Here is an 18674-nt window from a genome sequence, read left to right on the forward strand (position 1 = left end):
CTTTTGTGACCAGTTTCTTCCGTGAATTTTTCACAGTTCATCCATGTTACACCCTGTATTAGTACTTCATTCCTTTTTATTGTTGAATTATATTCCATTGCTTGGATAATACCACATTCTGTTTATCCCTTCATCAGTTGATAGACTTTTGAGATGTTTCCACATTTTGAATAATGCTGCTCTGAACATTGGTATACACATTTTTGCATGGGCATATGTTTTCATTTCTCTTGGGTGTGTACCTAGGAGTAGAATTGCTGGGTCTTAATGATAATTCTGTTTAACTTTTGGGGGGACTGCCATACTGTCTTCCAAAGCATCTGTGCCATTTTACCTTCCTATCAGCCATGTTATGAGGGTTTTAATTTCTCCACATCCTTGCCAACATTTGTTTTATTATGTATCTTTGTTGTTTATTCTAGTGTGAGGATTATCCTATTGTGATTTTGATTTGTATTTTCTTAAAAGCTGATGTTGGGTTTTCATGTGCTAATTGCCTGTTTGTTCATCTTTGGAGAAATGTGTTCAGATCCTTTGCCCAGTTTTATATTGGGTAAAGCTTTTTCATATATTCTGGATATAAGTCTCTGGATACAGAATCTAATATCATTTTTGAAGTTTATTATTAATCTTTTTAGCTTTTTTTAATAGTTTCACCATTTTGTTTTGTGGTCATAGGAGATGTGTAACTATCAATTTATACTAAGGACATTTAGCTAGTTTGTTATGTTTTTGTTATAGACTTAAAGTTATAGAATTCTAGGCTCTCTTTGGAAATTATATATAGGTATAGGTAGATGTCTGGAAGGAACAAACCAGAACAGCGCTGTCCAATAGAACTTTGTGTGATGATTCTATATGTGCACTATTGTTGTAGACAGCCACATATGGGAAATGTGGCTAACGTGACTGCAGAACTGAATTTTAAATTTGTTTTAAATTAGCCACACATGGCCAGTCACTACTCAGCTGGACAGTACACGTCTGGAGTGCTACAAAGTTAGTCCTGACTAGGTATAACAAATTTTGAGTAGTGTTTGATATGAGAAATATAATGAGTGAAGACTGCTCTTACGGAAGTTAGAGAACCCAGGCTGTAGTTTTGGAACAAAGCTGTTGGGAATAGTGAAAGAATATCCAGGAAACCAGTGTTATTTTTCAAGGAAAGAAAGAGGACATATCCTTTTGATAAACAGGATAAGATTTTACTTTGATACCCTCTTAAACTGTAATCCAAGGAATAAGAAACAGAGTCTACCAAATAGAATTTGACTTGTTTAGGTGGATAAACTTTTTTTCCAAGACCTTTATTACTTTACAGTGATAAGTGTGCTATTACTGTGAGATTAGTGGAGTTTAGCAAGGGGAACAGATTCATAAGGTACAAAAAGTATAATATAATAGCAGGAGAAACTCATCTATGGAAAATTGTCTTTGTGATTTCCTTACAGGAAGCATGGCATAATAGGCTCAAATTACATACATTATAGGCACAAGATCTGATTTTTATTTTGTAATAAATAGCTTGAAAAAGGATTCGGTTTTGTGGTAGATTATTATTCAAGTTTTGTCTGATTTTCTTAGGGAAAAACTCTCCCAGTAGTCTTTAAAGCTAGAAAAAAGGCAGACTAATCCTACTGGCTTTCCTTAAATGGGTAGGTTTGGTTTGTTATCTGTTGTTGATGAATTTTGATAAATACTTTCCTAGAGGCCAGTTTAGGAAAGTCACTTATTTTCTCAACAACTATTTGTTAAGATCTTATTATGAGGCATTGTTGTGTGCACCAGGGGTACTAGTGGAAAATAGATGGTCTCAGAGATGATGAATGGGTTGAACACATATACAGCACTGTTAAGATGTTGTGTATCTTTAGTTTTTACTCTGAATGAGGGAAAGGCCATTGGAGAGTTGTGAGCAGAAAGGATCTTTTTTTTTTTTTTTTTTTTTTGCAGTACACGGGCCTTTCACTGTGTAGCCTCTCCCGTTGGCGGAGCACAGGCTCAGTGGCCATGGCTTACGGGCCCAGCCGCTCCACGGCATGTGGGATCATCCCGGACCAGGGCATGAACCCGTGTCCCCTGCATTGGCAGGCGGACTCTCAACCACTGCGCCACCAGGGAAGCCCAGAAAGGATCTTAATTGTAATGTCTTAACAAGATTATTCTGAAAATAGATAATAAGTGGATGATGGAATTATCTATACAGTCATTTGGGGAAGGATCAGGGAGGTGATGGTGGGAATGGTGAGAAGTAGTTGAATTTTTTGAAGTTAATGCAGACAGATTTGCTTCTAGATCTATGTGAGGGCTAAGAGAGGAATCAAAGATGTCACCAAAGTTTTGGCTTGGAATTTATAGAAACAGTGGATAGGGAGAGAACATAGAAGGAACCAGGGTGAGGGGTGAATATAACAGATGAGTTGTGGACATGTTAACTTAACCTCCTTATTAGATATCCACTTTGAGAGATGTAAAGTAGGCAGTAGCATGTGTGGAAATCATTAGTGATAAGGGTAGGTTTTGATAATGGTGGGGGCACAAAACTTTACAAGGAGATTCAAGAGGGAATGGAAAGACAGATTGTGGAGACAACTTAGAAAACTTTTAAAATATATATATATATACATATATATACGGTAAAATTTACTCTTTCGGTGTACAGTTTTTACATGCGTACCCATGTATCTACCAGTACAGTCAAAATATAGGTAGTTTTATACCTCCAAAAATTCGCCATGAAGCTCCTTTGTAGTCAGCTCTTCCCTCCACCCTATCCCCTGGCAACCACAAATCTGTTTTCTCAGACAACTCCTTAAAAGAAATTTTATTGTAAGTGAAAAGAGAGAATTGTACTCTGACCTGGCTTGATAATATGAGAATATAGGAATGAATGGGCTTATATGTTCTTAACTTACTGTTTATAAACAGTATTTTTCATAAATACTGTTTTTAATTTCAGCTTTTAAAAAAGTAAAAATTGGACCACACTGAGTTTAAGACATTATCTTTTGGATATGTTGAGGACATCATGACAAATGAGTAATAGTATAATTTTTTGGAAATTAAGGAGTCTTGAAAAGATTATCACCTGGATGGAAAGTTTGATAAACAGAAGCAAAGCCAGGGATTAAAAAGGTTTTTTTCCTTAATATTTTCTTGGATCCAGTCCTGTTTCTAAAAAGATTGATTTAGGACTCAAAGCAATCTGCATTTTATCACCCAGATTATTTTTTTTCAAGTGAATTTTCAAATTGCCTTCCTATGAAACATATAGTTTTATGTTAACATAGCTTTCCTATGAATCCATCAAGAAAGTTCAATATAGTTGCTTAATTTTAAGAAGCAACTTCTCATATTTTAAAAGTTGTGAGATTGGATGCATCTTAAAATGAGTATGTACATTCGGTATTTCTTCCCTCTCTTGCAAAACTGTTTGTAAAAATCAGTGGGACAGGGCTTCCCTGGTGGCGCAGTGGTTGAGAGTCTGCCTGCCGATGCAGGGGACACGAGTTCGTGCCCGGGTCCGGGAAGATCCCACATGCCGTGGAGCGGCTGGGCCCGTGAGCCATGGCCGCTGAGCCTGCACGTCCGGAGCCTGTGCTCTGCAACGGGAGAGGCCTGCGTACCACCAAAAAAAAAAAAAAAAAAAAAAATCAGTGGGACAATTTTTAATCAAATGTATCTTTGAATTTGCAAAAATATCTCTAAATACTAATATCAACAGTTCTTTTCAAAAGAAGATTGCAGAACCAATTATTGATTGCTACCATTGGTTCTACATATATAGAGGCTGTTGATTCCTGCTCTTTGTAAGCAGCAGTGCATGTGGTGTTCCCCAAACTTTGGGCAAGCTTCTTAAACCTTACAGAGGTACTAATAACCTCTTTATGTGTTTTTTTCCCTTTAGTTAAAGAATGGTTATTTAGTTAAATTTTGATAGTTTGGGTGACCCTATATATTGAATGAATCCTGTACAGCAGACTGGTTTATCATTTAGTCCCTTTATCATTTAGATCAGAAGTACTTGCTGTTACTAATTTTAACTGTCATACAGATAATCTGTATCCTTAAATGGACCATAAAGGGCAATTTGAAGAAAGTCAAGGACCATAAAGTGCAACTATGCAAATTTACCTTGGTATTTGGAACTCTATCTACAAATTGTATTAGCAAAACAAGTGTTAACCCTTGTATCTAGTTTGGCTTCTCCCAGACTCCTCAAGGCAACGTTTGGGGAGGGGTGCCTACAAATAACAATTTTCGAAATTGTATCTTAGAAATAAAACACAAATTCTAAGAATTTCGCTAGTTTATTTTAAAGCTCAACAGGATGAATTCCAACTACATCATGAAAATGGGTTTTGAGGGTCAGTATTTGACATAACACAGTTTTATATTTTCATTTTAATATAAACCTGAATTAAACATGTCACATTGTCATTTTTTGCACTTTTCCCTTATGTAGTTAAAGTCAGTAGTCTACTCATTTGTAAAATAAAGCTTTGACATTTAAAGAAATATATACTATTAAAATTAGATTAGGGTGAACTTAAAAAATTAGTTTTTAATAAGTATTTATATGTTAGAATTGTATACCATAGTCTTCAATAATAAACTTAAGATAATTTCATTGTGTTAATTACTAAAAAAAGAATGGTAAGATATAAAGTCTACTTGATGGGGTTGTACTGTCAATATAATCTGGTGGAAGTTTTGGTAGTTTTAAAAAAGGTTGCAAAATAGTTACCTAAATCATTCAAATACGGTTTCTCAGAAGGTTTTATAAAGAGTGAGGAAGAAATATCCAGGAATACATTTATAATGTTCAAAGATGCCAGTTATTGAAGGCCTTGATTCTTGGAACAGTTTTTTAAATTCTGGTATTCATGAGTATCGGTAGTTGATATTCTGCTCAGGCAGTATAATGCTTCAGTCCACACAAGGCCAAAGATAAATAAATTTTATAAAGTCCTTTTCTACAAAACTGTACAGCATAATGTTACATAAGGGGTGTGTTCTGAAGGTTTACTCTGGATGATATACTGGGAAACTTGCAATTGAAATTGTAGAAGTTGTAGATTGTTCTAAGTCAGAGCATTCACAGAATTTTAGCAGACAATTTCAGGGAGTCTCAGACATTGTAAAGCCCCAAAACATAGTACCCTATAAAATCAATCCCTTTTCTAGGAAAATCAAAGGTAATGAGGAAGAAACTTCTCTTGAAATTTTTCTGTTGTAGATGAAAAATAATGAAGTGGAAGAAAAAATATCTCCTAACCCTTGAATGAAATTATAATGAGATTGCATGTTTAAAGTGAATTTGATAAATCAGTATTGTCAGTGGGGGGGGTGATCTTACTAGATTGCTGTCACCTATAAATTATTTCACATTATGGCTTTTTTTTTTTTGCTGTACGCGGGCCTCTCACTGTTGTGGTCTCTCCTGTTGCGGAGCACAGGCTCTGGACGCTCAGGCTCAGCGGCCATGGCTCACGTGCCTAGCCGCTCCGCAGCTTATGGGATCTTCCCGGACCGGGGCACGAACCGTGTCCCCTACATCGGCAGGCGGACTCTCAACCACTGTGCCACCAGGGAAGCCCAATGGCATTTATTTTTTATTTAAATTTTTTTGTGGGCAACGATACCTGAAAATTAGTTGGTTTTCAGAATTTGATAATGAATATGCCTAAAATTATTTTTTATCTATCCAATTTTTAAGAGTGGAAACAGTTACAGTGCATTAAATAAACATTCAGGAGAACGTAGGTTTTTACTAATACCTTTTTTTTTTTTGCTGCATTGGTTCTTTGTTGCTGTGTGCAGGCTTTCTCTAGTTGCAGCGAGCGGGGGCTACTCTTCGTTGTGGCTTCTTATTGCGGTGGCTTCTCTTGTTGCAGAGCACGGGCTCTAGGCTCGTGGGTTTCAGTAGTTGTGGCACTCGGGCTCAGTAGTTGTGGCACACAGGCTCTAGAGCGCACGCTCAGTAGTTGTGGCACATGGGCTTAGTTGGTCCGTGGCATGTGGGATCTTCGCGGACCAGGGCTTGAACCTGTGTCCCCTGCATTGGCAGGTGGATTCTTAACCACTGCACCACCAGGGAAGCCCACTAATACTTTATTCTAGTTGTTTCTATCAATACTTTCATAGTGGTTGAAATGTATTATTATTAATCAGGGTTTTTGAGGCCAAAGATCACTATGTGTTACATCTAGTCATTTAAGAAGCTTGCCTTTGAAAACGTGTACATTTAATAAATGCCTTGTAATGCTTATGTTTTAGCCTGGAGATTAGGATAGAGGGTTTTTTTGGTCTCATCTGTTTATGTTATTAGCTAATGTGTGTCCAGAAATGTTTTAATTTCTTTAAAATGGTATTTTAATTGCCTTTTATTTCTAACTAGTTTTTATACCAACACTTAGTGTCCAGATTTCTGATTCAAGGTGCAGCCATAATTCTCTTAGTGTTGAGTGCTTGTTCCTCTGGTAATAGTGAAACTTTCATGAAGATTGGGCTTTATCATTAGAGGATCAGCAGCTGTTTTGATGCCTCCTGTGATTTATTTGTATAGCTTTCCTGTGGGGAAAGTGGTTACTTAATTTGTAGCTGGTTCTTGAAGCTTTTATACTGAGCTTCCGCTTATCTATTCCTTTGACTTTAAGGGTTATCACAGTAGGTATGGTTTTTCTCTTTGTGTTTTTGCCTCATGTTTTCACATTGATGCACTTTGGCATTTTATAAGGCAAAGTCTACTTAAACTTCGTTAGAGGAATCTTTGTGAGTTTTTTGAGAGCCCATTTTTGCTTAACCAGCAGTTAAGTTCTGTGGCACTAAAAAGCATCACTAGTTGATCTTTTGAAATACATTTTTCTTTAGAGAACTAGAGCGTTTGACTTCCGTTTGTGTTCAGGAGGCCATTACATAGATTGAAAGTAGACTGCATTTCTTCATTTTTGGCGATTTACCCCGGTTAGATGAACTAGTATGGTTCAAAAGGTTCAAAAGGAAATTCCAATGCCTTGGAGTGTAGGGAATGTGGAATGGCTAGCTGATTGGTTTGTAGACTGATGCCAGTGAGAGTGAGTAGATTGGAAGGTAGGTGAGATCTCTGAATTCAACAGGGCTGAGGCATGAGATGTTTCATACCTAAAGATGTGGATAACTCACTTTTTTACCCCCAGAAATTGTACAAAGTAGCATCACCTTACACAAAGGAAAGTAGTTTCTGAACACTGATATTTTATAGTTTCTGGATCATTATACTTTGGAAAATTTTGGGCCAGAAGATGAAAAGCTATACATAAAAATAGAAGGAGGTAGTGATAATAAAAAGTTACTGTTGGGGACCTGCCTCGCAGCCAAAAAACCAAAACATAAAACAGAAGCAATATTGTAACAAATTCAATAAAGACTTTAAAAGTTGTCCACATCAAAAAAATCCTGGGCTTCCCTGGTGGCGCAGTGGTTGAGAATCTGCCTGCCAATGCAGGGGACACGGGTTCGAGCCCTGGTCTGGGAAGATCCCACATGCCGCGGAGCAACTAGGCCCGTGTGCCACACTACTGAGCCTGCGCATCTAGAGCTTGTGCTCCGCAACAAGAGGCCGCAACAGTGAGAGGCCCGTGCGCCGCGATGAAGAGTGGCCCCCGCTCGCCGCAACTAGAGAAAGCCCACGCACAGAAACGAAGACCCAACACAGCCATAAATAATAAATAAATAAATAAATAAATAATCCTTAAAAAAAAGTTAACTGATGCATTATAAAATTTCAAAGCTTTGCGGTTAGGCAGAGCAACAGTTGGTGGGTTGTTAAGTTAATAGCCAAAAAGGTTCAGAACTAGAATTACAAGTTTTTTTCCTACAGGTATGTCTTAGCTTCATATGCTGCCACAGGCTTTTGTAAAAGTAACAGCATGGGATAAAGAGACTGTCTAGATCTGATGTCCATGTGGGAAGTTTTTTTGTTGTATTTTGATTTTTCTCTTTACAAATGGAAGCATCAATACCAGGCCATCACTTCGGTATATCTTTAGCAATCACTGGGATACTTATCCAGTGGAAGCAGCAATTGAGCAATCAGTGATTTTTGAAAGCTAAATGTGTGCTAGGCAGTGGATTTAGGCAGTAGTGAATAGTGAACAACATAGACAGTATTCTCTGTCCTGTTGGAGATTTGAGTGGAGAGTGCTAAATGTTGTTAGAATTGATAATGCTATGTACACCCAGTTAACAACACATGAAATACCGTTTCTATAGGCCAAAAATGGTTAATATTGGCAATTTTATATGGTTTAATGTAATACTACAAACTAGTGATAATTACTTGTATGCTTCTGTGGGTGAAAAGATCAGGGATTTAGCGACCAATAGCTCTGTTTGCAGACTTGGTTAATTGCAGTCTTTTGTAAGTACTTTATTTGGCTTATATGGATTGCTTATTGTAGTGTATATGTGAAAAGAATAAGATCAAGGTAAAGGCCATTCATTGTAAAAAGTACAAAGTAGAAATGTTAATACTGCCATTGTACACAGAAACCTTTTATGTCCAGTGCTTAAGGCAACCAACCATTGGATATGTGTGTATATATGTAGTATTTTCTTGAAGAAAAGTAGCTGCAGTATTAAATATATCAAAGAGTAAACTGGCCTTTTGAAAGAAATTAGCTTAGCAAAAAAATAATTGCAGAACAATGGACAATGATTTATCATTTTACAAGGACACCATTGTTGGAATCTTCCTGACTTGTTGTGAAGGAATTCTGTTCTCCTTTTATCCAATAGGATGTACAGTTACCCAGCACGTGTTCCTCCTCCTCCTCCTATTGCTCGGGCTGTAGTGCCCTCAAAACGCCAGCGTGTATCAGGAAACACCTCACGAAGGGGCAAAAGTGGCTTCAATTCTAAGAGTGGACAGCGGGGATCTTCTAAGTCTGGAAAGTGTATGTATTATTATTGCAGCTTTGTGATTCTGATATTTCTTGTATGTTGAAATATGGAAATTAGTGCAGTTAATGTTCAGGTTTTGTACAAATAACTTTGCATAATCAAAATAATAGAAGATGAGAAAATAGTGATTAAGGGGCCAACTCTAGGAAGCCTTCTATCCTTAAGACCTTGGTAATTTGAAAAAAGTCATTAGATTTTAGGGAGTTGAGGGGCGCCCATTCATTGTGTAAAATATGTTGGTAAAGTGCTTTTAAAATAGAATTGAGGTCTTTAGCAGACCTACAAAAGTAAGAATGCTGTTGCTAAGGAACTAGGCACATTAGATTCAGTTTTCAGCTACCAACTAAAAGATCGGTGGACCCCATAACTAGGACAGTCTGGTACAGGCTCCATTTCTCTCCAAGGATCTCATGTTGACTACTGTTGTATAGTCTAGTGGGGGAGTGTGTGTATAGCTAACTGGTAGCTTCTGGTACATTTGATTCTAATCTAGGGTTTTGTTTGTATTAAAGTGAAAGGAGATGACCTTCAGGCCATTAAGAAGGAGTTGACTCAGATAAAACAAAAAGTGGATTCTCTACTGGAAAACCTGGAAAAAATCGAAAAGGAACAGAGCAGCAAACAAGGAGGTAAATGGTCCTTTTGCTTGTTGGGTGTAAAGTAGAGGTAGCTATCTAAGATAGTTGAAAGTGTATGTTGGAATAGTGGGATAGAAAGCAGTTTAATTGGAAACTTGTGGAATTTGAATTGGGAAGGACATTTGTGTGGGAGGATATAGACTTGTGCTGCAGTTCTATGATCATCAGTGGGGATTGTCTACATCCTGTGGACATTACTTGCCCCTAGACAGACTTGTCCTTCTCATCCGCAGTAGAGATGAAGAATGATAAGTCAGAAGAGGAGCAGAGCAGCAGCTCCCTGAAGAAAGATGAGACTAATGTGAAGATGGAGTCTGAGGGGGTGGCAGATGACTCTGCTGAGGAGGGGGACCTACTGGATGATGATGATAATGAAGATCGGGGGGATGACCAGGTGAAAACCACGGGAAAGGAAAGAAAGAGGTGGTGGAGGGGGGATCAGGGACACATGGAGTGCCTCTAACTCCATCCTATTTGTGTCTGTTTCTCACAGCTGGAGTTGATCAAGGATGATGAAAAAGAGGCTGAGGAAGGAGAGGATGACAGAGACAGCGCCAATGGCGAGGATGACTCTTAAGCACATAGTGGGGTTTAGAAATCTTGTCCCATTATTTCTTTACCTAGGCGCTTGTCTAAGATCAAAATTTTCACCAGATCCTCTCCCCTAGTATCTTCAGCACATGCTCACTGTTGTCCCCATCCTTGTCCTTCCCATGTTCATTAATTCACATTGCCCTGCGCCTAGTCCCGTTTTCACTTCCTTTGATGCTCCTAGTAGTTATGTTAAGTCTTACCCTGTAATTTTTGCTTTTAATTTTGATACCTCTTTATGACTTAACAATAAAAAGTATGTATGATTTTTATCAACTGTCTCCAAAATAATCTCTTGTTATGCAGGGAGTACAGTTCTTTCCATTCATACATAAGTTCAGTAGTTGCTTCCCTAACTACAAAGGCAGTCTCATTAGTTGAGTAGCACCTGAGAACAGCTTTGAATTAGAGGTGTGCGTGTTATACCCCACGTAAGAGTGCTGTGTGGGGCTGTTCAACACAAATGTAACAATGTATTTTTGTGAATGAGAGTTGGCATGTCAAATGGATCCTCTAGAAAAATAATTAGTGTAATAGTCTTAAGATTTGTTTTCTAAAGTTGATACTGTGGGTTATTTTTGTGAATAGCCTGATGTTTGGGACCTTTTTTTCTCAAAATAAACAAGTCCTTATTAAACCAGGAATTTGGAGAAAAAATAAACACCCTGGTTTTTTATTTTTGTATTTTATAATTGTTTACTTCAAATTCTTTGTTTCACAGCGGCCTCCACAAAACCCCTAGAATATACTAGATATATTTTTCTTTGAGTCATAATTATTATGCATACCAACATACACTACTCAAATTGTGTTTCATTGGGGTGGGTGTTGAATTAAGGAGACAAGTAACTTTGTAAAGTGGAGATTCTTTTGCAAAAATGGCTTTTAGATCCTAATGAAAAAGTTCGGGAACTGCATTAAGCCTTTTCTTCAATGTTTTGTGGTCCAGTTGGCACCTTTTTTAGAGTTTTTTTTTTGTCGTGTGCTTAACTGTTTCAACCTTAAATAGAAAGAGGCTCAAACATGTCAAGATTTTAGGAAAAGTGAAACAACTGAAGAATAAAACCTGTATTTTCTTCCATTTTGTTCTTTTAATTGCTGTTTATAGCCCCAGTTACCAAATGGATTCTGAGTCTGTGCCTCAGTGTTACTGAAAATAGGAGAGCTTTTTATTTCCTGGCTTTTTGTAGCCTGTGCCTTCCTAGGTAACTGAGGACACAGAGTTACACATTTATTTCACTTTCAATTAGTTCAATCCATATAAACTAATTTTAGGCATGGTACTAGTTAGCACCCAAACTTCTAAGGCTGGATTTATTAAACAGCTTTGTTTTGTGATGCTTGCCTTGTCCTGAAAGGTCCAGTTTATTTGTTTTATACTTCAGTTTTTCCTGCAGAGCAGGACAAAAACAGTTAGTTTTGGGCTGTTATCACTGACACAAACCTTGGGTTCCCCAGAAAGTTGCTGCTGTTTCAAAGGTGTTTATATACAACCTAGTAATGGGCAGAAGTCATATCCTATTTATAAAGGTTTCATAAATCATTTTATATAATAGATGACAAAGTAGAATAGAAGGGAAAGGCTGATCTGTGGACTGCCCTTGGATCTCAGATTCACAGTATATACGTAGCTTTTGTGTGATGATTTGGTCAAAAATACTTTTAACCACCTTGTTTTCTAATCTTATATGTTCTCATGTTATACAAACTCACTTTTAGCACGTAACTGATGACAAGAAAATAAACTAGATGCTTAGAAGAAGAGTCAAAGTTCTAAGACTAAGATGCTAATAAAACCTGTTTGAGATTATGTTAGCCATCAGTATTTAGAAGTACTGGACCAATTACCCAGGCATACAATTGTCTATTTTTAATTGCATATGAAACCAGGTATTGAAAAAATTGTGGAAAGCTCAAAACAAAGTAAAATACAGTGATGCGTTTGTTTGGATATAAAATTTAGAATAATGGGTTTTCTCAGTATGCCATGAAATCTAAGAAAATAGCCTGGAAGATTTTAAGAGTGCAGTTTCCAACAAAGGTTGGAATGCAAGAGAGGAGGTTGGATGATTGAAAAGAAATCCCTTTGAAACATTTCTAATGGTATGTAATTTTTAATTGGTAAACTGTTCTTTGGAGCTCACTGGCTTAGGGTACTTTATAATTTGCCGTTATCTAACCAGTGAAAGGAGCAAACTTGATGTCCAGTTGGGGTGGATGACAAATTTGGAATGCTTGGAAGGGGGTTCCCATTAGATTTCACTTCAGATGTTACTCCAGCATCTGAAACCTGCAAGGATTATAAATAGACTAGTACCAGTCAATGTATGTTTTAAAGCCCCTGTTTTATAGAGGGAACTGGATGTGAAAGAAAAGGGAAATAATGCAAACAGGAACAACAAGATTATGGTAAATTGGAAGGGAATAAACTGAAGTCAGATGAGGATTGAGAATGTAATGGAAAGAGTAGAAGAAAAATAACCATCATTTGAGTCATACAGTAAACATAAAATATCCATAAAGAATCTTCTGGACACCTTAGCAGTATGTTCAAAAGAATAAGGGATAGCAAAGACCCAGGGGTATGATACAGAAAGTAAAGAAACAGGACACAATCTATACTTCACAAGTACTAGTATTTTTTAGTTAACCCAGATGAAATGATGGGATGTGTTATGGAAATAGTTGGGGAATAGGAAATAGCTGTATATTTAAAGAGAACAGTTTAAAAATGTACTTTGTTCTGAGAACACGTGGCTGGCCTGTGACCGCATTGACTGACCATTTATGGGCTAATTTTACTTTCAGGAGAGAACCAGGAAGCATCATTATTGACTGTGGTGGCCTGGGAGAATGAAGGACTTAGCCAGATAAAATTCAGTGACAATTGACCTTTTTATTTAATATGAGGAAAATATGAGGAGAATGCAGCTGCACCAATGTCAAGTGGGGTTTGAATTTTGGGACCCTAGTTCAGATCAGCTTGACCAAGAAAATGCATTTCAGTTGAATTTAGAGGGATCAAAGAAAAAGTAGCAGTACCCTGATTACTTGCAGAAACCACTTAACAATAGTAAACAGATGTGACATAGAAATTAGTGATGAGTAAGTGTTATATATAATATGTGGAGTAGGGCTACTAAGTAACTTGAAGTACCTCACTTGCTTTATCAATGCTCTACCTCACAGAGAACAGGTATTTATACCATGGTGTTTATTTGACTAATAAGGGACGCTATGTTGGAGAACTTTCTGTGTTTAGAAAGACCTTAGGAATAAAGTAAAAACTTGGCAGTTAAGCTGTGTAGAGAAAAGGCTGGGTATATATATATTCTGGGATGACAATTCCAAATGTTCAGAGAAGAGACTAAATTAGGGGTTTTGGAAGTTCCAAGTTAGTCTGATTTTTCTAATCAAATTAATCATTAGAATTAAAGTAAATCAAGGAGAAAGCCTCAAAAGAGTAGGTGGGGGCTTCCCTGGTGGCGCAGTGGTTGAGAGTCCGCCTGCCGATGCAGGGGACACAGGTTCGTGCCCCGGTCCGGGAGGATCCCACATGCCGCAGAGCGGCTGGGCCCGTGAGCCATGGCCGCTGAGCCTGCACGTCCGGAGACTGTGCTCCGCAACGGGAGAGGCCACAACAGTGAGAGGCCCGCGTACCGAAAAAAAAAAAAAAAAAAAAAAAAAACAGTAGGTGGTTTCATTAGTAACTTTCAAGTTTATCAAAAAAATTTTAGAACCCCAGTTAGAAAAGCGGGACCTGTTTAGACAGTGTTGAAGAATTAAAGCCCTGTTGTGAGCTACATTGGGACTCTGCCCCCACCTCTTAAATTAGAACTATAAAACACAGTAGGAAGAGAGAAGGGATAATGTAATGCCAAATAAGACAGAGCGGTTAATAGGAAGGAGTTGTAGCCCAAGGTGTGTGGGGAATAAGAAACTGCAGCATGGTCCACTAGAACTTTATGTGATGATGGAAATGTTTCATCATGCATTGACCAGTATGATAGCCCAGTGGCTGAGGCCTTGAAATGTGGTTAGTGTGGGGAATTCCCTGGCGATCCAGTGATTAGGATTCCAGGCTTTCACTGCCGGGGGCCCGGGTTCGACACCTGGTGAGGGAACTAAGATCCCGCAAGCCAAACAGTCAAAAAAAAAAAAAAAAAATGAATTGGATTTTAATTTTCTTTACTTTTAAATAGTCACATATAGTATGTGGCTACCTTCTTGGGTAGTGTAGTATCAGAGAATACTGAGCAGTTTCTAAACAAGTACAGATACAGATTACTAACAAACTTATGTGAACAAATGTGACTGTTTCCAAGATGTTTCATATCCTGAGTTCATTATTTCCAGGCCCTAGGCACTAGCATTGAAGACTTCCCTAGAACATTGAACATTGCCTGGAACATCCCTAGACCCTAAATTGAAGATTTCCCTAGCATGAGAACATCTACAACTGCAGGCCTAATCCATGTTGCTCACGCCTTGATTTAGCGAGGCCTCTTGTAGAATAAAATATATTTTTAAGTGGTAAACTGACTTGGCTGGGTGGCCCAAGGCTCAGGCACATATTACCATTTATAGAGAGTTTTAAATGCATCCAGCGTGTTGCTAGGCAAGCCTTTAACATATACAATCTTACTTCATTCTCACACAATTCTATTACATATGTATGGAAGTGGTAATTGCTGTTCCAAAGGGTTTCAGAGAGATTAAATATCTTTAAAGCCCCATAGTTATTAAATGATGCCAACATTTCAATCTGTGATCTGACTTAACATCCATGGATTTCGGACCTTAGGAAAGGGAATGGTGTATTTGAACCCACATCCCAAATCCTAGAAAATGACAAAAACTATTTCCAAATTACAGTAACCTACTGTCAGCACCTACTCTCTTAAGAGGAAAAAAATCTTCATTTTTTCTTTCCTTTCTGTCCACTGAGTACTAGAGTGGTTCATAGACCTAATCATTGGAAAAGCACATTGTTGAAAAATGCCTGGCTAAGAGCTGAAATGCTGCTGTTTTATGCTACATGGTTGGGCTTTAGAAATGTAGGAAGAATACAGAAAATACATTCTCTCTCACCCATTTTCTTTTGCTGTTCCTGGGGCACCCAGAACCCCTATTTTAGACCATTTCTTCCACTTCGGACAATATAAACTTTCCAAATACCTTGTAAAATTTATTCTTTGTCAGGATAGTACAACGACTACACATCCCTTGAGGCTGCATGACTCATAAGCACCTGGCAGCGCCATTGCAAGATGAGTCCCTCCCAAAAGGACTTCTTCATCTGGAAGGGGTTCAATGACACAGATTGACTCACCTTTGCAGACCCACACAAGCCACAATAATGAGTTGCTGGCGTGGCTATGAGACACATTGGGGGTGGGAGGAAGGTGAGCCTGCTGATTTCCAGCTTGGTCCTTGGTTAACAGCTTTACTAGTTCCCATCCAAACTTAGAAGTGGACCTTGACGTCTGATGGTTTTTTTGTTTTTGTTTTTTTGCCTGTTTTGTCTCTGCCTTCAAGGATACTTGCTCCAGAGTTATGAATATAATACTTCAAACACTGTCTTGGTCTTGCTGGGAGAAATTACGCTAACCAGAGAGCTTGTAGTGGACCAGGTGGTCTGCTAAATAGCTGTCTAGAGCTAGCTTCCAGCCCAACCTCACCCACAAAATTCCTCTCCCTGCTTGGAACCTGCGTGTGATGACTTTTTGTTAGTTTCCTCATCCAGCCAAATTTGTTCTTTCCCCAGAATTTTATATGCACTCTTCACAAAAGCTGTTGGGTAGCAGCAGCTAGGTCATTCCCAGGTCCCAGAAGTTGCTGGCGTTTAATTGCCAGGAGGTTGTCTGCATAACTGCTGGAAATGCTGTGATGGTCTGCACTGTCCTTTCCAGGTCCCCCATCTTGGACTGACCCGCAGTGTTTTTCCAGGTAGAGGTATTCCAACTCTCTCTGCTTTGGGCAGAGGAACAGCCTTTGGCAGCATCTACTCCCCCAGGGGAAGTCTAGCAGCATCCTCACTTTGTTTTCTCATGACACTTTTGGAGACAGCCTCAGTGTTTGCTGTGTTTTCATTCCCTCTTAACTGGGCATACAATCCTGATCCATTCTGGTGGGGCCCTGCTGTCTCCCCCTCAGCCTGGGATCAGGCACGTGACAGGCACTTGTCTGAAGTACAGTCTTGTCCTCCTAAGCATCCACCTGAGTGTAAGTATATACATCTTTCCTTCAAAATATTAACACCCTCAGCAGAGTCCCTCACTTTCTCAAGGATTCTGCATTCTTCCTGCAAATGACTCAAAGGTTCGTTTTCCCAAAATCTCTACAGACCTTGAGAAGTTTTGTCTTAGCTTTGGTGTATCTGGAGTCCTGTTTCAACATTTTTCCACCAAGATGGTAGCCTCCTGCCTGCCCTTTGTACACTTGTTTTTCATTTTGCCTCCCTTGCGTTGTGCCCTTTGGGTGTTTTTTTCTTCATTGGTGGTTCCCTAGCCATGTTCTCCCCCTGCTCCCTTTTTTGGCAACTTTATGGCAATCTTCAATTCTTTTCCTTAAGCAATATTGGTACTTAGCAGCTTCAGAATATCCCAGGCACAATTCAGTTGCAACATGGCCACACACCTTTTTTCCTAAGAAATGTGCTAGTGAAACAATAACAACCGAAGTTAACAATATGTATGCTTTTGCATCTAGCTATGTAAGCACATAATTATATTTGTTCAGAAATAAAGATGACACACCACATTTTAATAGCTACTTTTAAAGCTCATGTGCCTCCTAAATATCTGTTCAACTGTTTTATTTCTCTCCATCTTGACTGCCACCATCCCAGTCCATGCTACCATCACCTTTCTCCAGGCTTAGTACCATCCTGTATACCCACATCCACTGTGATCCTTTTCCCGTCACTTCACACACCAGCCATAGTAATCTTTTCAAAACACACATGTAATGATGGCACGTCTCAGCTTAAAACCCCCCTGGCTTTACTTGTCCTTAGGATAATGACAAAACTTCTTAACACAGTGTACATGGACAAAAATGGTCTTCCCCTGCCGATCTGTCCAGCCTCTCTACCATTTGCTCCTGCACTTTGCCTTTTGCAACCATATGGGACTTTTCTTTGTCCCTCTTATTCCCCATGCTCTCCCCCTCCACCTTTGCCCATTTGTCCCTAGCTAACTTCTATTCATCCTTAGAGTTTAGCTCAAGTGTCACTCCCTACCTTTCCTAAGTAGACCAATAGGCTCTCAAAAACCAGGAATCTCTTCTTTGTAGCACTGATTACAGTCACACTCATCAATTTGTATTGATTATTTGATTAAAAGTTTTTCTTTTAGAATGGAACTCGGTGAGAGCAGGAACCACATCCATTACTGTTCAGCAGTATATCCCAAGTGCTTAACATAGTATCTGAAACACAAATATATGTTGGATGAATGAATGAATGAAGAAGGGAAAGGAAGAAGGTGGGGAGGGTTAGCCCTGAGTGAGGCAGTCTTGGAAACAGGCAGCAGGAATGCCAAGCAAGGCTGAAGAACTGACTTCACTGCACACCTGGAAGAATGTTGTAATGCCTGTGCCTGTCTCAAGGAGGTGCTTTCCTAACAGGTGAATTTCGGTGCCTTTGCTTCCACTGTAATGTTTCACAATCCTCTCCCAGTGTCAGCCTGCAACAAATCCCTCAGTAATCTGTGATGCCAAGGATGAGAGAGAAAGGGCATTATCCAGAAAGATGGATGTACCTATTGCAATTAACCTTTCAAGACCTTTATGTCTGATTTCCCTTACATAGCCCACTCTCCCATTAGTAAGCATCTCTTCTACACCTCAACACCTGCATTCTTTGATTTTTAAAAATATACATATATACTATAAAATGCATACATTTTAAGCATACAGTTTGGTGAAGATTTGCAAAGTGAACATGCCTGTTTAAGCACCACCCTGATCAGGATATGGAACATTACCAGTACCCCAGGAACCTCCTTCATGCCCTCTCCAATCATTACAGCACTAGGTAACCACTATTCTGACTTCTGTCACCATAGATAGATTTTGTCTGTCTTTGAACTATGTGTAGATGTAATAGTATTGTATCGTGGAAGTTTGGGCTCCCCCGAGAAAACACTTGGATGCAGTAGTTTCTTGGGGGGGATGATCCCAGGAGACAGGAGTGATGAAGTGGGGAGAGTGAGACAGTTAAGAAGGAAACGCCAATATAAAGGTGTGTTATTGAGATTGGACACATAATGCTTCCCAGAATTATCTGAAGGTTGGGAGAATGGGAGGCTGGAATACTTATCCATGGGCTCCTCTTCCCCATTCACTGAGAGATGCCACAGGAAGGTTAACTTCTATACAATTCTGGGCTGTAATTGATCTTAGGCTCCAGCAGCAATGAAGGACATTTGGATTATTTTCAGTTTGGGATAATGTCTTTGGAGAACACATATGTACACATTTGTACACATTTCTGTTGGG

General features: G+C 38.8%; 1 protein-coding gene across 12 annotated transcripts in view; it reads left to right on the forward strand.

Moving 5' to 3' along the window:
• HNRNPC (heterogeneous nuclear ribonucleoprotein C) overlaps positions 1-10444 on the forward strand; it is a 45197-nt gene extending 34753 nt beyond the window's left edge. For 10 of the 12 annotated variants that reach the window (XM_079911916.1, XM_079911914.1, XM_079911921.1 and 7 more), the window contains 4 exons: positions 8779-8936; positions 9456-9572; positions 9815-9975; positions 10075-10444. In XM_079911916.1, the coding sequence (XP_079768042.1) occupies positions 8779-8936; positions 9456-9572; positions 9815-9975; positions 10075-10158 (520 nt within the window). In that variant the 3' untranslated portion in view covers positions 10159-10444. The remainder of the gene's footprint in view (positions 1-8778; positions 8937-9455; positions 9573-9814; positions 9976-10074) is intronic. The other 2 variants (XM_079911917.1, XM_079911915.1) reach the window with 1 other exon arrangement.
• Positions 10445-18674: the final 8230 nt, after the last annotated feature.

Source organism: Stenella coeruleoalba, assembly GCF_951394435.1.
Source record: "Stenella coeruleoalba genome assembly, chromosome: 2".
NCBI lineage: Eukaryota > Metazoa > Chordata > Mammalia > Artiodactyla > Delphinidae > Stenella > Stenella coeruleoalba.